Consider the following 21,352-nt stretch of genomic DNA (forward strand, 5'->3'; position numbering starts at 1 on the left):
TTCAAAAACTTCTTATAAAGGAATAAGCAGAGTAATAAGCCATCAGAAAAAAAAAAAGGGCAAAGGATATGAAGAGGGAATTCAAAGAAGACAATTCACTTAGCTAACAAACTTAAAAAATACTAACACCATACACAAAAATAAACTCAAAATGGATTAAAGATCTAAACGTAAGACCAGAAAACTATAAAACTCCTAGAGGAGAACATAGGCAAAACACTCTCTGACATACATCACAGCAGGATCCTCTATGACCCACCTCCCAGAATACTGGAAATAAAAGCAAAAATAAATGGGACCTAATAAAACTTAAAAGCTTCTGCACAACAAAAGAAACTATAAACAAGGTGAAAAGACAGCCTTCAGAATGGGAGAAAATAATAGCAAATGAAGCAACTGACAAACAACTAATCTCAAAAATATACAAGAAACTTCTACAGCTCAATTCCAGAAAAATAAATGACCCAATCAAAAAATGGGCAAAAGAACTAAGTAGACAATTCTCCAAAGAAGACATACAGATGGCTAACAAACACATGAAAAGATGCTCAACATCACTCATTATCAGAGAAATGCAAATCAAAACCACTATGAGGTACCATTTCACGCCAGTCAGAATGGCTATGATCCAAAAGTCTACAAGCAATAAATGCTGGAGAGGGTGTGGAGAAAAGGGAACCCTCTTACACTGTTGGTGGGAACGCAAACTAATACAGCCACTATGGAGAACAGTGTGGAGATTCCTTAAAAAACTGGAAATAGAACTGCCTTATGATCTAGCAATCCCACTGCTGGGCGTACACACTGAGGAAACCAGAATTGAAAGAGACACGTGTACCCCAATGTTCATCGCAGCACTGTTTATAATAGCCAGGACATGGAAGCAACCTAGATGTCCATCAGCAGATGAATAGATAAGAAAGCTATGGTATATATACACAATGGAGTATTACTCAGCCATTAAAAAGAATACATTTGAATCAGTTCTAATGAGGTGGATGAAACTGGAGCCTATTATACAGAGTGAAGTAAGCCAGGAGGAAAAACACCAATATAGTATACTAACACATATATATGGAATTTAGAAAGATGGTAACAATAACCCTGTATACGAGACAGCAAAAGAGACACTGATGTATAAAACAGTCTTTTGGACTCTGTGGGAGAGGGGGAGGGTGGGAAGATTTGGGAGAATGGCATTGAAACATGTATAATATCATATACAAAATGAGTCGCCAGTCCAGGTTTGATGCACGATACTGGATGCTTGGGGCTGGTGCACTGGGACGACCCAGAGGGATGGTATGGAGAGGGAGGAGGGAGGAGGAATCAGGATGGGGAACACATGTATACCTGTGGTGGATTCATTTTGATACACAGCAAAACCAATACAATATTGTAAAGTTAAAAAAAAAAAATGCTTAAACTCTCCAGGAATTCGGGAGATACAAATTAACAGTGAGGAGAAGTTACATTCATCAGACTAGGAAAGAAAAGAGCTTCTGGTTATATTGGTTGAGGGGATTTTTATAAGGCATTCAGTTCAGTTCAGTTCAGTCGCTCAGTCGTGTCCGACTCTTTGTGACCCCATGAATCGCAGCATGCCAGGCCTCCCTGTCCATCACCAACTCCCGGAGTTCACTCAGACTCACATCCATCGAGTCAGTGATGCCATCCAGCCACTTCATCCTCTGTCATCCCCTTCTCCTCCTTCCCCCAATCCCTTCCAGCATCAGAGTCTTTTCCAATGAGTCAACTCTTCGCATGAGGTGGCCAAAGTACTGGAGTTTCAGCTTTAGCATCATTCCTTCCAAAGAAATCCCAGGACTGATCTCCTTCAGAATGGACTGATTGGATCTCCTTGCAGTCCAAGGGACTCTCAAGAGTCTTCTCCAACACCACAGTTCAAAAACATTAATTCTTCGGCGCTCAGCCTTCTTCACAGTCCAACTCTCACATCCATACGTGACCACAGGAAAAACCATAGTCTTGACTAGATGGACCTTTGTTGGCAAAGTAATGTCTCTGCTCTTGAATATGCTATCTAGGTTGGTTATAAGGCATTATTGAATATTAAAAAGCAAGTGCAGAAAAGGGTGTATACTACGATCTTAGTTTTTATAACAGGAAAAATTATGTTTAAAAACCTATGGATATATATGTATATACTGTGTATGCATATTTATGTGTATGTTTGTATATAAAAAATCATACATATGATTTTATGAACATGGAAAAAATATTAAAATATATGCATTATTTTAACATGGGTTACCTGGATAGAGCATAAGTAAAGGAGCCAGAGAAAAAGCTAAAAGAAAAATGGACCATATAAACAGAATAACTTTCTTTAAGAATTTGCTTTATAACAGTGTCATGTGACTATTAAGACAGAATGAATTAGTGTGAGTGGAAAAGTGTACAAAGTGTAATGCAATCAGAGAATATCTAGGCTCATCTAAGCCCCACTGCTCATTATTCATATGACCATAATTAAATGTTTAAGCTCTCTGGGTCTGTTATTCTTTTAAATGGAAATATTTGAAACCTAGTTTATAGAACTTTTATGTGAATTAAATGAGAAAATACATGTGAAAGTAACTGGAATAATGCTTATCCTGTAATAGATGCTTTGGAAATCTCCTGTCTCCTCCTTCCTTTTTAAAAATTTTTAACTTTCTCAATGTGACTATTAATTTTTAGATTATCTGTGGCAGTTCAAGAAGCCACCCAAATAAGAGCAGAACGAACACATCTGGAGGAACAGACCAGAGCGTTACAAGCAAAGTGCAGTGAATTAGAAGATGAGAAATACGAAGCTATTGTAAGAGCCAGAAATAGCATGCAACTCCTAGAAGAAGCTAACCTTCAAAAAAATCAGGTAAGAAAATTAGCAAGCAAGTTTATTAAATAATAATAAATATATAATAAATAAAACAATGAAATGCTGAACATTCCTCCCTGTGACCTGATAGTAAGGGAATCAGTAACTACACAATTAACACATGAAAGTGAAATTGCTGCACTCACTATTAGTAGACGTACTACTTTCTTGACGTTAAGATTTAACATCATAAAATACTATAGTGTCAGCCCTCTCCTAAAACTTTCATATCAGACTTTTTTATATCTCCATCCTTTTGTAACTAATCTTCATCCCTGTAGTCTCATACTTAAAAAAGATCTTCTGAAGCAATTTACTGCAGTATGTATACTCTGTATTTTGTTCACTTGAATAAGATGAATCTTATTAATGTTTATTTCCCCTTCGTTACCTACGTAATTATTCTAATAGAGCAAGAAGCTTAATTGACAGGAAGTAAATTTAGTTACGAAGATTTAACTGGAGGCTACGTGTCACTGTTCTTTTTTTTTTTTTAACCCTCTCACAATTGTGATTACTGTGCTATCACATATCATATCTTTTGGCTTTTACCACTTTCATTTAATGATATTTAGTTTATAGAAGTCACAAAATTTGTTTTTAATGTTTCTGGCTCCCTTACATGAAGTGAAGTGAAGTCACTGAATCGTGTCTGACTGCGATCCCATGGGCTGTAGCCTACAAGGCTCCTCTGTTCATGGAATTTTCCAGGCAAGAGTACTAGAGTGGGTTGCCATTTCCTTCTCCAGGGAATCTTCCCAACCCAAGGATTGAACCCAGGTCTTCCGCCGTTGCAGGCAGATGCTTTACCATCTGAGCCACCAGGGATCATTAAATTATTATTTCATTGAAGTAACGTTTATTGAATACCTAGTACATGTATAGTACTCCACGGAGAAGTATGCAGAATACAAAGGAAATACTTTGTGTATGTTTCCTTTCTTACGTGATACAGGGCTTTCCAAGAGAACTATTAAAAACAAAACAAGCTGTAAGTTACGTCTTAAGAAGCTACTAGGAAACAAAAAAGAAATAATCATCCAAATCCAAGCTGTGGGAATGCTAAAGTGCTTTTTATGTCTTTCAGATAATATTCCCTTCTGTGATTAGAATTCAGTTCAGTTCAGTCACTCAATTGTACCAGATTCTTTGCAACCCCATGGACTGTATCATGCCAGGCTTCCCTGTCCATCACCAGCTCCTAGAGCTTGCTCAAACTCATGTTCATCAAGTCAGTGATACCATCCAACCATCTCATCCTCTGTACTCCCCTTCTCTTCCTGCCTTCAGTCTTCCCTGGCATCAGGGTCTTTTCCAGTGAGTCAGTTCTTTGCATCAGGTGGCCGAAGTATTGGAGTTTCAGCTTCAGCATCAGTCCTTCCAGTGAATATTCAGAATGGATTTCCTTGAGGAATGACTGGTTTGATCTCCTTGCAGGCCAAGGGACTCTTCTCCAACACCACAGTTCAAAAGCATCAATTCTTCAGTGCCCAGCTTTCTTTATGGTCCAACTGTCACATCCATACGTGACTACTGGAAAAACCATAGTTGTGAGTAGACAGACCTTTGTCAGCAAAGTAATGTCTCTGCTTTTTAATATGCTGTCTAGGTTGATGATAGCTTTTCTTCCAAGGAGCAAGCATCTTTTAATTTCATGGCTGTAGTCACCATCTGCAGTGATTTTGGAGCTCCCAAAAATATAGTCTGTCACTGTTTCCATGTTTCCCATCTATTTGTTCTGAAGTGATGGGACCAGATGCCATGATCTTAGTTTTTTGAATGTTGAGTTTTCAGCCAGCTTTTTCACTCTCTTTCATTTTCAAGAGGCTCTTTAGTTTCTTCACTTTCCACCATAAGGGTGGTATCATCTGCATATCTGAGGTTAATGATATTTCTCCGTGCAGTCTTGATTCCAGCTTGTGCTTCATCCAGCCTGGCATTTTGCATGATGTTCTCTACACATAAGTTTAATAAGCCAGGTGACAGTATACAGCCTTGACATACTCCTTTACCAGTTTGGAACCAGTCCATTGGTTTTGATCACTGCCTCTTGTACAGTGTCACGAACCTCCATCCATAGTTCATCAGGCACTCTGTCTATAAGATCTAATCCTTTGAATCTATTTGTCGCTTCTACTGTATAATTGTCAGGGATTTGATATAGGTCATACCTGAATGATCTAGTGTTTTTCCTTACTTTCTTCAATTTAAGTATGAATTTTGCAATAAGGAGTTCATGATCTGAGCCACAGTCAGCTCCTGGTCTTGTTTTTGCTGACTGTATAGAGCTTTTCCATCTTCAGCAAAGAATATAATCAATCTGATTTTGTTATCAACCATCTGGTGATATCAATGTGTAGAGTTATATCTTGTGTTGTTGAAGAGGGTGTTTGCTATGACCAGTGCGTTCTCTTGTCAAAACTCTGTTAGCCTTTGCTCTGCTTCATTTGTGTATTCCAAAGCCAAGCTTCCCTGTTACTCCAGGTGTCTATTGACTTCCTATTTTTTCATTCCAGTCCCCTGTGATGAAAAGGACATCTTTTTTGATGTCAGTTCTAGAAGATCTTGTGGATCTTCATAGACCTGGTCACCTTCAGCTTCTTCAGCATCAGTGGTTGGGGCATAGATTTAGATTACTATGATGTTGAATGGTTTGCCTTGGAAACAAGCAGAGATCATTCTGTGATTTTTGAGATTGCACCCAAGCACTACATTCTGGACTCTCTTATTGACTTAAGAGGCCTACTCCATTTCTTCTAAGGGACTCTTGCCCACAGTAGTAGATATAGTGGTCATCTGAGTTCATCAATAGTCATCAATGAATGGTGATCTGAATACTGTCTACTAGAACTAGGATGAAAGGCACAAAATATGCAATATTCTTGGAAATTCCTCTAAACACCTAAGTTAACTAGAAAAATTAAGAGCAGGGTAAAATTATTTATCTTCTCTGAAGCTTAACCATGTGAGTGTTCTTAACATCAGATCATAAAGATGATCGTTTTATGTGGAGCACAGTGGACAGAGAAGATAGTAGTGATACTCACTGCTTGTCCCTTAAATTTTTTCAACCAGGTCTCAAGTCTACAAATGGTCTTGAGTCAAATTTCATGTTTATGTCTGCAGTGTATATTAAGTTCCCTCTTGACTCACTGCTTAATTACCAGAGAGTTACCACCTTTGGTTGCTTGTTCCAAGAAGTCAAAAGTTCTTTGAACCAGTCATACACACAGGCATGAAAGACAGCTTTAGCATGGTTTTCTTATGAAACTTCCCTTTTCCCATTGTCCCATTCTCCCTGACAAGGTTGTTATATCAGAATAGCTGTTACTTCTCACTAGCTTACCTATATAAGTGGGAGGAAATTTATTAAAACAAACAAAAAATAGAGATAGGAATGTGTATGGTATCTTTGGAAGATAGTGGTATCAAAACAGAGAACCACTAGTAAGTAATGATATTTAATTAAAAAAAAAGATTGACTCAAACCTAAAATTTTAGAAGTTCCAGGCTCAGGAAGATATTTGAACTAGAGATAAAAACTTGGGACTTGTCAGCATATAAATGATATTTAAAACCATGAGTTTGGATTAGGACACCAAGAGAGAGATTTGAATAGAGAAAAAGACCAAGAACTAAGTCTTGGGTTGTCCATTAATAAAGAGGTTCAAGGGAAGAGGAAGAAACAGCAATGTAGACTAAAAAGGAATAATCAGTGAGTTAAGAGGAAAACCAATATTATGATATGCTAAAAGCAAAGTAAAGAAAGTAAAACAAGGAAAATAAAATTTTTATCTCAAGTAGTGCTTGACAGATCACATAAGATAATTACTCAGAGGTGACTCTTGAGTTAACAGTGTAGAGATGATGGTGAAAGCCTGATTATGGTGAACATAAGAGAAAGTTTTGGAAATGAGCAAGTGCAGACTTTAGAAAAGTTTTGTTCCACAAGAAAGCAAAGAAATGGGATGTGACTGACAACAGAACTAGGATTATAAGAGTGTTTTTTTAGGGGAAATGAAAATGATTGGTTGGTTAGAAATAGCATTGAGATGAAGTGGGTAGTATCTGCAGTGATGGAAGTATGAGGTGACAAGTGACATAATTTGAATAAAAGCAAATAGTGGAAAGGAATGGAATAATAAATAAATTAATTAATAGAAAGGAAAGCCTAAGAGGTTTCTCCAAGAATATAACATTTAATTTGATTACTTAAATTTGACAAATTTTACATAGGGAATAAAAGAGAAGGAAAATTCAAACAATTCTAAATTTCCATCTGTAGGGATCAGAAGAGTGATGGTACTGGCTGAAATAAATATCAAAGGAGAATAATAATTTTTTAGTGAGGACAAGATCAAGTGAGGAAGTTAGAGGAAATAAATATCATTCATAACTTAGACAAGATCTCCAACTAGAGATGTCTCAGAAGTTTCAAATAAGATGTATGCTTTCAAGAAAGTGATTAGTAGACAGGTTTTTACCCACTTATTATATAATCTTGATAATGATGTGATCTATAATAACATCAAATTATTTTCTGAAGGCTCTGCTTGAGGAGAAGCAAAAACAAGAAGCTATAGAGGAAATGAAAAAAACGGTTTCTCAGATTGTGAAAGATGCTTCCCTAAGAACCAGGACAGCGGTAAGGAGTTTTAATTATATTTAAAATTGAAAATTTTACAGAATTGCACAGCTTAAGACTAGATACTACCTGAGTTTTTGCCTTATGGACCTAGGTAAGTAACTATCAACTGGTTGTATCAGCTGTACTAAATATCACATAAAAATCATCTCACGATGGTAGCCCCTAACATTACAGCTGGAGTGAAATAGAGGTTGTGGGTAGAGTAAGTGGGAAGGAGAGAGATTTAGACTAGGAATATAGTGAAGATGAACTCACCTAAAGTATAAAGTCAAGAAGAAGGATCAAAAAGAATCTTGGGATATATAAGAAGCAAAAGAAGAAAACCTCCTGTTATTTGCAGTATCTTAGAACAAGCGTACTAGAGAAATCTGCTTTAATCTCTTATTTCATTGGTAATGAAGCTTAAACCCATGAGAGGTTATTGATTCACTCAAAATTATATACTAATTAAAGCCAGAACTTAGACTCATACCTTCTCCTTGCTGTACTGAGCCTGCTGCTGCTGCTGCTGCTAAGTTGCTTCAGTCATGTCCGACTCTGTGCAACCTCATAGACAGTGGCCCACCAGGCTCCCCCATCCCTGGGATTCTTCAGGCAAGAACACTGGAGTGGGTTGCCATTTCCTGCCTAGGGCTATTCAATCACATTATGCTGATACCATATAGTTTGTGAATTGCGTTATTGTTTACAATTCCATTATCAAAACTAAATCTTGTATTTTTGTGTTAAAAGTAATGAGTTGTGTTTCTTGGTTTGAATTCTGAGCTTTATGAAAGTTAAAAGTGTCTTAGAGGAACTTCTCTGGTGGTCCAGTGGCCAAGACTCTGCACTCCAAATGCAGGGGGCCTGGGTTTGATCCCTGGTCTGGGAACTGGATCCCACATGCCACAAAGAAGACCCAGCACAACCAAATAAATAAATACAAAAAATTTTTTAAATAAACTATCTTGGAAATATAATTTTGCCTACATATGAAGAAATAGGGAGGACATAATATTTGTCTTTTCCTGTATTATGAATTAATTCATAAGTGGTGAGGGTAAAGTCAAAAAATTTAAAGTGAGCTTAGGAGTAAGAAACCACAAAAACCCATTTTAAAGACGAAAAATCTAAAAAACAGAGTTAGCTAGCTTTCTTAGGGTTCCACCTCTAGGAAGCAGCATAACTGAGATGCAAATGAGCTCAACTCAATAGCTATGAGAAATTCTTTATAATTCATTTTGTACTTTTTTTTTTTTCCAGAAATTTCCAAATCTGTGAAAATGAAAGAATTGTATAATGAACACTTATTTCTCTCTCACCCAGAAAACTTTTAGTGTCTCTCTATGTTCCATACACACTCTTCCCCTTTTGCCACACATTCAGATATAAGATTCAGGCCTCAAGACACTTCATCTTGACATCTGTTTCCTAGACAAAGGGCATTTTGTTACACAACCACAGCAGTATTACCATATCTCTAAAAAATCAGTATTATTTCAATCCACACTCAGATTTCTCTAGAATATTCTTTAAAGCTGCTTAGATTTTAAAGTTCAGGATCCAGTCCATGTTTATGCATCATTGAATTTGACTGCCATATCTCTGTGCCTGCATGCATGAACAGTTGTGTTCGACTCTTTGCCACCCCATAAACTGTAGCCCTCGAGGCTCCTCTGTCCATGGGATTATCCTGACAGGAAAACTGAAGTGGGTTGTCATTTCCTCCTCCACGGATCTTCCTGATTCAATGATTGAACCTGTGTCCCCTGCAGCTCTTGCATCGGTGGGCAGATTCTTTGCCACTGAACCACTTAGGAAGCCTACCATGTCTCTGTTCTTGTTAAGTCGTGTCTGACTCTTTGAGACCCCATAGACTGCAGCACGCCAGGCTTCTCTGTCCTTCACTGTCTCCCGGAATTTGCTCACACTCATGTCCATTGAGTCGGTGATGCCATCCAGCCATCTTGTCCTCTGTCACCCCCTTTTCCTCCTGCCCTCAATCTCCCAGCATCAGGATCCTTTCCAGCAAGTCAACTCTTCACATCACGTGGCCAGAGTATTGGAGTTTCAGCTTCAGCATCAGTCCTTCCAATGAAAAATACTCAGGGATTTTTTTCCTTTAGGATTGACTGGTTTGATCTCTTTGCAGCCCAAGGGACTCTCAAGAATCTTGTCCAGCACCACAGTTCGAAAGCATGAAGTGTTAAGCGTTCAGCCTTCTTTATAGTCCAACTCTCACACGTGTACATGAGAACTGGAAAAACCATAGCTTTGGCTCTTTGTTGGCAAAATGAAGTCTCTGCTTTTAATATGCTGTCTAGGTTTGTCATGGCTTTCTTTCCAAGGAGGAAGCATCTTTTACTTTCATGACTCCAGCCAACCATCCTCAGTGATTTTGGAGTCAAAGAAAGGAAAATCTATCACTATTTCCCCTTTTCCTCCACAGTCAGAGCCTTTAGCAGAGTCAGTGAAGCAGAAGTAGATGTTTTTCCAGAATTCCCTTACTTTCTCTATGATCCAGTGGACTTTGGCAGTTTGATCTCTGGTTCCTCGGCCTTTTCTAAACCCAGGTTGTACATCTGCAGGTTCTCAGTTCACGTACTGCTGAAGCCTAGCTTGAAGATTCTGAGTGTAACCTTGCTAGCATGTGAACGGAGTGCAGTTGTGTGGTAGTTTGAACATTCTTTGGCATTGCAGTGAAAACTGACCTTTTCCAGTTCTGTGGCCAGTGCTGTTTTCCCAATTACTGACATATTGAGTTCAGTGCTTTAACAACATCATCTTTTAGGATTTGAAATAGCTCAGCTGGAATTCCGTCACTTCCACTAGCTTTGTTCATAATAATGCTTCCTAAGGCCCACTTGACTTTACACTCCAGGATGTCTGGCTATAGGTGAGTGACCATACCATCATGGTTATCTGGATCATTAAGACTTTTTTGGTATAGTTCTTCTGTGTATTCTTGATACCTCTTCTTAATCTCTAAATCTGCTTCTGTTAGGTCCTTACTGTTTCTGTCCTTTATTGTACCCATCCTTACAAAAAATGTTCATTTTGTATCTCTAATTTTCTTGAAGAGCTCTCTAGTCTTTCCCATTCTATTGTTTTCCTCCATTTCTTTGCATTGTTCATTTAACAAGCCTTTCTTATCTCTCCTTGCTCTTCACTGGAATTCTGAATTCAGTTGGGTATATCTTTCTCTTTCTCTCTTGCTTTTTGCTTCTCTTCTTTCCTCAGCTATTTATAAAGCCTCCTCAGACAACCACTTTGCCTTCTTGCATTTATTTTTCTTTGGGGTGGTTTTGGTCACTGCCTCCTATAGTGTTGCAAACCTCCATCCATAGTTCTTCAGGCACTTCGTCTGTGAAATCTAATCCCTTGAATCTATTCATCATGCCTACTATAAAATCATAAGTGATTTTGTTTAGGTCATACCTGAATGGCTAGTGGTTTCCCTACTTTCTTCCATTTAAGCCTGAATTTTGCAGTAAAGCTGCTGATCTGAGTCACAGTCAGCTCCCCATTTTGTTTTTGCTAACCGTATAGAGCTTCTCCATCTTCAACTGCAAAGAATATAATCAATCTGATTTTGATATTGACCACCTGGTGATGTCCATGTGTAGAATCATCTCTTGTTTTGCTAGAAAAAGGTGAGAGTCCATCTTCTATTAAGCCAGAGACACTAAGGATATTTGCATAAATGTAAAATAATACCACTTTTCTAAATATTTTTTAATTTTTGGAAAATATACATATTTTCAAAAAAGTATATTTTTTTTATTTTAACCTGTGACAACTTGTTACTTTTACTTATAAGGGATTCAGTTCAGTTCAGTCACTTAGTCGTGTCAGACTCTTTGCGACCCCATGAATCTCAGCACGCCAGCCCTCCCTGTCCATCACCAACTCCCGGAGTTTACCAAACTCACATCCATCAAGTCAGTGATGCCATCCAGCCATCTCATCCTCTGTTGTCCCCTTCTCCTCCTGCCCCCAATCCCTCCTAGCATCAGAGTCTTTTCTAATGAGTCAACTCTTCGCATGAGGTGGCCAAAGTATTGGAGTTTCAGGTTTAGCATCCGTCCTTCCAATGAACACCCAGGACTGATCTCCTTTAGGATGGACTGGTTGGATCTCCTTGCAGTCCAAGAGACTCTCAAGAGTCTTCTCCAACACCACAGTTCAAAAGCATCAATTCTTTGGCGCTCAGCTTTCTTCACAGTCCAACTTTCACATCCATAGATGACCACTGGAAAAACCATAGCCTTGACTAAACAGACCTTTGTTGGCAAAGCAAAGTCTCTGCTTTTTGGGCTGCAGTCCATGGGGTCGCTGGGAGTCGGACTCAACTGAGCGACTTCACTTTCACTTTTCACTTTCATGCATTGGAGAAGGAAATGGCAGCCCACTCCAGTGTTCTTGCCTGGAGAATCCCAGGGACGGGGGAGCCTGGTGGGGTGCCGTATATGGGGTTGCGCAGAGTCGGACACGACTGAAGTGACTTAACATAGCATAGGTTGATCATAACTTTCCTTCCAAGGAGTAAGCGTCTTTTAATTTCATGGCTGCAGTCACCATCTGCAGTGATTTGGGAGCCCAAAAAAATAAAGTCTGACACTGTTTCCACTGTTTCCCCATCTATTTCCCATGAAGTGATGGGACCAGATGCCATGATCTTTGTTTTCTGAATGTTGAGCTTTAAGCCAACTTTTTCACTCTCCTCTTTCACTTTGATCAAGAGCCTTTTTAGTTGCTCTTCACTTTCTGCCATAAGGGTGGTGTCATCTGCATATCTGAGGTTATTGATATTTCTTCCAGCAGTCTTGATTCCAGCTTGTGCTTCCTCCAGCCCAGCGTTTCTCATGATATACTCTGCATAGAAGTTAAATAAGCAGGATGACAATATGCAGCCTGATGTACTCCTTTTCCTATTTGGAACCAATCTGTTGTTTCGTGTCCAGTTCTAACTGTTGCTTCCTGACCTGCATATAGGTTTCTTTAATAAGTAAATATTTTGAAATTTTGTTTTCCTTTCTAATATGATAAATTTTAATAGAAAGAAAACTCACTGTAAAACCAAAAGTCTTTGTTTTTATAGTATACAAGGATCTTAAGACAGGAAATTTAACAATCACTGTCCTTTAGGATTTATCGTCTTGTTCATTTACTTTCACTATCATGATAAATTCTTGACTCTTCCATACATTTTGTGTTTATCCTTTATGCCTTAAAAATTATAATTTTATTTTTAATCAAAATTAGTAGTATACATGTTTTATTAGGTGTTAATTATTTTTATTGTAGACTTAATTCATATGTATCTTACTTTACAGATTATAAACACAAGAAAACAATATAATATACAGATTTCTCAACTAACAGAAGAACTTTCAGCCCTTCAAATGGTATGTTAGAAAACTATGTTGACATTTTCTTCTGAATATTGCTTATTTTAAAGGTCAAGATCACATTATTGAGCATCCATTTATTCAGAAGATAGTTATTAATGCAGGGACTGAGCTAGATGCTAGGAAAAGAAAAAAAATCAAGATAAACACACTACCTGCAATCTTGGAACTTATGGTCTGGTAAGAAAGATGGATGACATTTATCATGTTTCAATATGATTACCGTTTTTGGACGAAGAATGCACAGGGTACTGCTGAAGCATCCAGGTGCAGTTGCTGCCGTGTGCTGGGTTCATCCGAGAGGTCAGAGAAAAGAAAGTATACACAGCACGGGGAAGGAAGGAAGGTGGTCTTCCAAAGAGAAATGCGTACTGGGGGATGGGCAGGCAAAGAAGGAAGAGGAAAGAGTACTTGTGGAACTCAAGGTGGGATTAAATGTATAAATTTAAATTTAACTCGAAGATTTGATGAAGTGGAATTTAATAACTTTGTCCACAGGGGCATAAAAGTAAAACAGTTTACAGAGATTAGAAAGACTGTCATTTCCAGTTTTGCAAACTCATCCTTTCTGAATCTCTATGTCATTTTTAATCTTTCTTAAAAAATTTATCAATGAATTATGTCTGGTAATAAGTGTAAAACATCACATATGCCTTCTTTTCTATCTCCTTGTCTTCGTTCTTGCTCCCTGCCGTCCCTTCTTTGTCTTTCTCCATGAAAGTCTTATCTTTCCAAGTAGCTTGTAAGTACTTCACAGTAGCAAAGTCTTATGCTTTCCTTTCTTTTCTCCATTACTTAATACAGTATTTTGCACAATATATTTTCAATAAATAGTTACTGACTAATTGATATTTTAACACCTCTAAAAGAATGATCATATTTTTCTACATTCTAGTCTAGGATTATTTAATAGATGTAAACTCTGGAGGGACAAGAACATTATTTCTTTCTATTTAGAAATAGATACTATATAAAGTCTGCAGAGATTTTAAAAATAATTGATAGCTGTGTAACAGAGCTATATAAACTCACTTTAGAGTAAAAAAGAATTATAATTTCAATGTGTCTTAAGAGATGCTTCTTAGGATTTATAGTAAAACATTCATAACTCATAACTAGGTGGATTTTTATAAAGATATTAAATATTATCTGATATCATATTGGTTTTGTGAAAAAAGCTGTACTAACTGGAGTTTTTTTAAATATTAAGCACTTAGAGGTATGCTTGAAGTATGACATGTTCAACTACTTTAAAAAACACATTTTCTCGGAAACTCAGACTGCAGTTTGAGGCGTAATAACCTGATGCTGACTTTTGATTTCTATTCTTCATTACCAGTTTTACCCTTTATGCTATAAAGATGAAGATAGGGAAGTTAACCATACTTTAGGTAACCCGACCTAAGTTATGCATGCAGGAAAGAGAAAACCTTATATTTTAGGGTATTGTGCAGACTTTTTGGATAGGCATCACTGACTCCATGTACATGAGTTTGAGCAAGCTCTGGGAGTTGGTGATGGACAGGGAAGCCAGGCACACTGCAGTCCATGGGGTTGCAAAGAGTTAGACGCAACTGAACTGAGCTGAAGAAAAGATCAGAGTCAGTTTTATCTCAAGCCATGTACCCCCTTTAAAGAGCAATGTAACAGAGTTTCTCTTGAAATACTCAAGGTTTTACTTCTGCCAAGTAGCAGAGGTTTTTGTTAATCTATAGCAAATAAGGTAAAGGATTGGTTATAAATCCCCAAATTCATACAGGTAATTTGAGACATTCATTATGATCTTTTTTAGAACCATGATCATGGCCTATATGATAATCAGTGTGATATTGATTCTCAATATTTATTGAGATTGTCTTTATGATACACTTTGGGGGTATGATTTTGAAAATACTCCACAAATACTTGAAAAATTTTCTAGTATCATTTGGACAAATTTCTTGTCCAAAAGGTAGGAATATTGGTGGTGATTAACAGCAGATACCTGCAAAAATTTTTAGACCAGTGAAACTACTCTATATGATACTATAATAGTGGATATATGTCATTATAAATCTTTTCAAACTCAAAGTATACAGCACCAAAGTTGAACTCTAAACTATGGACTGTAGGTGATAATGATGTGTGATGTCGGTACATCAGTTTTAACAAATGTGCCGCTACCATTGCAGGATGCTAATAATGGGAGAGGTTATCTATGTATGATGGAAGGAAGTATAGGGGAAATCTGTAACTTCCCCTCAGTTTTACTGTGATCCTAAACTGCTCTAAGAAATAGTCAAAAAACCACTATGAGGTACCATTTCACACCAGTCAGAATGGCTGTGATCCAAAAGTCTACAAATAATAAATGCTGGAGAGGGTGTGGAGAAAAGGGAACCCTCTTACACTGTTGGTGGGAATGCAAACTAGTACAGCCACTATGGAGAACAGTGTGGAGATTCCTTAAAAAACTGGAAATAGAACTGCCTTATGATCCAGCAGTCCCACTGCTGGGCATACACACTGAGGAAACCAGAAGGGAAAGAGACACGTGTACCCCAATGTTCATCGCAGCACTGTTTATAATAGCCAAGACATGGAAGCAACCTAGATGTCCATCAGCAGATGAATGGATAAGAAAGCTATGGTACATATACATAATGGAGTATTACTCAGCCATTAAAAAGAATACATTTGAATCAGTTCTAATGAGGTGGATGAAACTGGAGCCTATTATACAGAGTGAAGTAAGCCAGGAGGAAAAACACCAATACAGTATACTAACGCATATATATGGAATTTAGAAAGATGGCAACAATAACCCTGTGTACGAGACAGCAAAAGAGACACTGATGTATAGAACAGTCTTATGGACTGTGGGAGAGGGAGAGGGTGGGAAGATTTGGGAGAATGGCATTGAAACATGTAAAATATCATGTATGAAACAAGATGCCAGTCCAGGTTCGATGCACGATACTGGATGCTTGGGGCTGGTGCACTGGGATGACCCAGAGGGATGGTGTGGGGAGGGAGGAGGGAGGAGGGTTCAGGATGGGTAGCACGTGTATATCTGTGGCGGATTCATTTTCATATTTGGCAAAACTAATACAATTATGTAAAGTTTAAAAATAAAATAAAATTTAAAAAAATTAAAAAAAAAAAAAGAAATGTAAGTAGTAGCTTTAATGTTTGTAACCTTGGACCCTTGAGTTAATTCGTTTTCTTGTTATAGCCCACCACACCTTTGCCCTATAGGAATGCAAGTTTATCTAATGGTTTTGGAGGGTGGCGCCTGACTAATCACCTTTAGAGAAAAACAAGTTTTCTTAAGAAAGGGTCTTAAAATGTTAACAGGCCTCCAGGCCAGAAGATGATGTAAATCACCTAAACTTTTGCATATGATAAGTTTGCAAGAAGAAAGCCTGGCTTACTGCTGACTCTACCCCTTCCCCCATTATCCTCTATGCACAACTTAAGGTATAAAAACTACTTTGGAAAATAAAGTGTGGGCCTTGTTCACCGAAAAAAAAAAAAAAAAAAATTTCATGGGATGGGTATGAACATAAGCGAAATCCCAAATTTTGTACCACAATACTACCTTTTCATATTAGCTACTTACTACATGAATGTTATCTTACACAGTAAGTTCTCTCTTAATAAAAGATAAACTTAGATTAATTATCTGATTTATTTTAGAAGCTTTAAAAACATTTTTTAAGCTTTTTACTTTGTATTATGGTTTCAGATGAACAGCGAAAGGACTCAGCCATAATATACATGTACCCATTCTCCCCCAAGCTCTCCTCCCATCTAGGCTGTTACATAACAGTGAGCAGAGTTCCATGTGCTATTCAGTAGGGCCTTATCCATTTTAAGTATAGCAGTGTATGTTGTACTTCTGTAAAATATAATTATGATAAAGATAATAATTGAGTATTAGCAGTGTGTTGTCAACAAAGCAGGTTCATTCATAGCATAATGGTAGGAAATAACCATACCCATTCTCAAAACTAGAGAATAGCTGTGAAGAGCCATTGTTAGAATGATTGTTCTTAGTTTCAGTCTCATTTGCAAAACTTTAAATTGTATTGACTATTGATTAGCTTGTTTGATTTTACTGATTAAAATCTTTCAAGCCAGTAACCTGGTACTCTGTGACCACCTAGGAGTGTGGAAAGGAAGGGACATGTGTATACTTATGGCTGATTCCTGTTAATTGTATGGCAAAAACCAATACAATATTATAAAGCAGTCATCCTCCAATTAAAAATTAAAAAAAGGAAAACTTTCAAGCCAGAAATGTTTTCTGTTCATGTTAATAAAATGTTTTACTGTATCAATTTGCTGTTTACAAGTTTTGCAAAAGAAAATTAACCATTGTAGAATTTATATATCCATGTACGTTTTAGGCTAGAGGTTATCCCTATGGTGGTGTGCCACAGTCTAGTTCTGCTACCTTTTTAAAATATGTGATAAGAGTATATGAAAAGAAAAACTAATATGAGAAAGCAATTTCATTTATTTCTCCCTGGAATCCATCAACCTCTGTATTCCATCTAGTATGTTTACCTAGACCTCCCTGGCTTTCTATACCAAAGTTGATTTCTGTAATCCTGAAATAGGTAGCTTTTGATGATTGAGCTTTTTTTTAAAAAAATAATGAATATGATCTTCTTATATAGATAGGGTAAGTGTGATATTTCTATTATAAACAAATTGTTTTCCTTTTCCATTTTCCCCCATTTTTCTTAAGGTTTTACAAATATGTTTATTTAAAATATGATTTGAATTTATAGGAGTGTGCTGAAAAACAAGATCAAATTGAACGAGCCATCAGGGAGAAAAAAGCAGTGGAAGAAGAACTAGAAAAGGTAAAAAGAAAAAGGAAAAAATAACTACCTAAACCCAACTGCAAATATTCAACATTACTGTCTGCTTTCATCATACTATCTACTAGCAACCCCTATATTATAAGTATTCTCCTGGTGAGTTCTTTTATTTGCTTGGAGTATTTTCAGAATCTGCATTTGAATACTGATATTGCCTATATACATTTCTTTATAAGAGTGGCCGCATTTTTTTGAACTTTTTTATGATGTAACTGTATTCCTTGCTTAGACCACATCCCAATATTAAATTTTATTTTGTCTTTCTTTTTTTAAAATTTCTACCAACTTTTACTGGGTATAGGCCATCTGTAAACATAGCAGGTATATATAACCAAAAAATTATAAATTGCTATGATTTTTACCTTTTAAAAGTACAGAATTTTATTCATAGTTTGGAAAGAATATTTACCCCAGTGGCATTTGAGAAAGAATGTTGGAAGAAGTCTATAGTTTAAAATTTACTTCTTACTTAGATAACTTTTTTTTAATTAGCAGCAAATATTCCACTCTTTTAAAATACCCTGTGGGTAAAAAGGCTGCTGAATTTGATTCAGCACATACTGTGTTTTAGGTGCTGCATTAGGAACTTTCATAGAGAAGTTAAGTAACTTGTCCGATGTTAAAAAAAAAAAAAAAGCAAATGGTAGACTCAGAGTTTGAGTTTCAAAGAAGAGCTATATAGCATCAAAAACATGTGATATATCTATATTATTGATGTAAAAAGATTATTAGAACATCAGATAGTAAAAGAGTAATTTACAAAGCAGAATATAGTATATAATCCCATTTGTGGGGGAAAATAAGACATATGCATGTCATTCAAGATAGACTGTTCATGGTCACTGCTCCTGCAAGACTGATCCCTTCTGAGTTCCCCTCTGTTGTGGAATAGGAATAGATCCCATTTAGATTGCCACCTGCCAGAAGGGTTTGGGATGAGTTTTTTAATATCACATGGCATAGGTTAAGGAGTAGGCTTTATTGGGGAAATGTAAAACCTATGAGACTAAAGGCAACAGATAAAGAAAAGTCACAGCTTTCTCTTCTTCCACTGTTCTACAGATAGGCATGCTATAGTCAGAATGAATAAACACTGGTTCTGAAGTATAGGTATGTATTTTACTAGCAGGACATTGACATGCTGATACTGTCTTTTTGTAGAGCAGGAGTAACAGAGCAGTCTGGTCAGTGGGAAAAGACATTGGTTACTTGGCCAAGCAGTCTGGATTTGAAGAGTACCTCTGTGTAGGGTTTGTCTGAAAATGTGAACTGCCTCACATCTGGAGACCTTGCAGTTCATGGAATGTTATAGCCTCTGTGTTGAAAGGTTGTTGTTGAATCACGCGAATATACCGGGATTCTTGGCCCGCGGAGGAGAAGAATTCAATCCGGGGCCGGAAACGAGGCTTGATCGCTCAGAGCTTTTGTGTAATAAAGTTGTATTAAAGTATAAAGGAGATAGAGGAAGCTTCTGACATAGGCATCAGAAGGGGGCAGAAAGAGTACTCACTTGCTAGTGTTAACAATGAGGTTATATAATCCAAAGAATGTCTGGAGGTTGTAAAGACCTCATCAGACCTACTCCCATAATTTACATTTTAAGATAACACTGTCCTTAGGCCAGATACATCCTTGTAAAGACCAGGTCTACTCCCATAATTTAAATTTTAAGTTAACAGAAGGTTGAATCCAAAGACTGTCCTTAGGCAGGATACATTATTGTTATACAATCCTAAGGAATGTGGAGAAAGAAAAAAGTTTGTCCTTTCTTCCTCCTTGATAATTCCAGACCCCTCTCTCCTTGGGGACCCCTAGACTCCCTAGGGGAGTCTGCCTAGGAAATGACTCTCTCAGTGTCATAGGTGGAAGCTTAGTCTCATAGGAAGCAGAACTTGGCTACAACCACTTCTGTTGGGGAAGGGGAAACCTCCATTTCAGCTAAATCAGGGTCTGGTTAACCTAGAGTGAGATTCTGGAGTTACTTTCAGATAGTTCTCACTACACCACAGCATGTATCTGTACTTTTGAATATAGCAATACAGAATTGTCCTGAAAGTGTTCATCAAAGAATCAAAGCAATTATCTCCAAGTGGCAACATTTAGAGTATTTTTTAATTTTAGCTATTTTCAATTTCTTACTAACATATTAAAACTATTTGAATAGTACATTGAATAACTTTCAAAAATAAACAATTACTTTGTATATCAGTTTTCAGCATTTTATTTTGAAAATGTGAGACAACCAAAATTAATTATCGATGTATTATAATGTTATAGTGAGAACAGATGAGCACATCATGAGTTTTTATTTCTTACCATTTATTTCAGTTTCTAAACTGTGTAATTTCTTAAGATAATTTCTTTCTGCAAAGTAATATACACATAAGCCTCTTGTGCAGATTTACCGTGAAGGCAGAATTAATGAAAATGATTACAGAAAACTAGAAGAAATGCACCAAAGATGCCTGGTTGCCGAGCGTTCAAAAGATGATCTTCAGCTGAGACTTAAGACAGCAGAAAATAAAATCAAACAACTTGAAATAAAGTAAGTTATTCTTTTGCATTTTCAGAACTCACACAATTTTTGACAGATTTTTTAGTTTTTTTATAGGATACATAATTATATCTTATGTAGAAAAAAAACTTTTAGCATTGAACAGAATTTTTTTTTTAAGATTATTTTTGAAAGCTAATTTCTTCATAAAGAAGAGATACAGTACTGAACCATTTTATTCTAAATTTCTTGTTTCTGGCAGTTAAATAGGATGTTCATAAGATCTTTTTTTTCATACTGACTATACAGCTCTTACAGCAGCTTGTTTATAATTAGTGCTTTTATACTCAGCTTAGAGGTATTGAATATTCAATAATTCTCATTTTTATTTATTATATTGCCTGTTAAAATGATAAATTTATAATCTGGCATATCCATTCTGAGTATTCCTCTACCTTACCCCCATCCAGAGTATTACTTAATATAGTAAAACTTACTTAGGTTGCATGAAATTTCAATCTCTGTTATAGGGTATGTTTAATGTATATTTTAAAAATAAAGAGGAGTGATATCAGCAGTATGGCAGAATAAGAGGTCCCAGCCCATTTCTCTCACAGAAACAAATATTTAACAAGCATCCATAGACAAAAGTGCCTTTAGGGGAGCACTGAGATCCATGTAGGAGGTTGTAAAACCCTGGTGGAGCCCCAAAATGAGGAGGCAAGCCTGCATACCAGTGGCAGGCCCTCCAACTGTGGTGTCATCTACGGACTCAAAGCAACCCCATCTTCTGTGGACTTGGCTCTAGCCCTGCTTGCCCAATCCTGCACCTAGCCCCTTCCCAAGGAACCCTTCTGGGTACTCTTCATCAATAGGCCTGCTGACTTTAGACCTGACTGTGGCCCCCGGAGCACTCCTGTTTACGCAGCTGCAGTTCCACTCTCCCGCAGCTTGAACTAATGCTGCCCACCAGGAACCAGCCCAGTAACCAGATGGGAGAACTAACAGACCCGCCACACCTGATTGTTCCCCTGGTAACAAGTCTGCCAATCACTGATGTGACTG

General features: G+C 37.1%; 1 protein-coding gene across 7 annotated transcripts in view; it reads left to right on the forward strand.

Moving 5' to 3' along the window:
* SCLT1 (sodium channel and clathrin linker 1) overlaps positions 1-21,352 on the forward strand; it is a 238,407-nt gene that overhangs the window by 129,548 nt on the left and 87,507 nt on the right. For all 7 annotated transcript variants that reach the window (XR_009491020.1, XR_009491017.1, XR_009491018.1 and 4 more), the window contains 5 exons: positions 2,704-2,881; positions 7,431-7,529; positions 12,848-12,919; positions 17,701-17,775; positions 20,193-20,338. Coding sequence is in view for 3 of the 7 variants with exons in the window: in XM_010813763.4 (XP_010812065.2) it covers positions 2,704-2,881; positions 7,431-7,529; positions 12,848-12,919; positions 17,701-17,775; positions 20,193-20,338 (570 nt within the window). In the remaining 4 variants the exon portion in view is untranslated. The remainder of the gene's footprint in view (positions 1-2,703; positions 2,882-7,430; positions 7,530-12,847; positions 12,920-17,700; positions 17,776-20,192; positions 20,339-21,352) is intronic.

Source organism: Bos taurus, chromosome 17 (genome assembly GCF_002263795.3).
Source record: "Bos taurus isolate L1 Dominette 01449 registration number 42190680 breed Hereford chromosome 17, ARS-UCD2.0, whole genome shotgun sequence".
NCBI classification, from domain to species: domain Eukaryota; kingdom Metazoa; phylum Chordata; class Mammalia; order Artiodactyla; family Bovidae; genus Bos; species Bos taurus.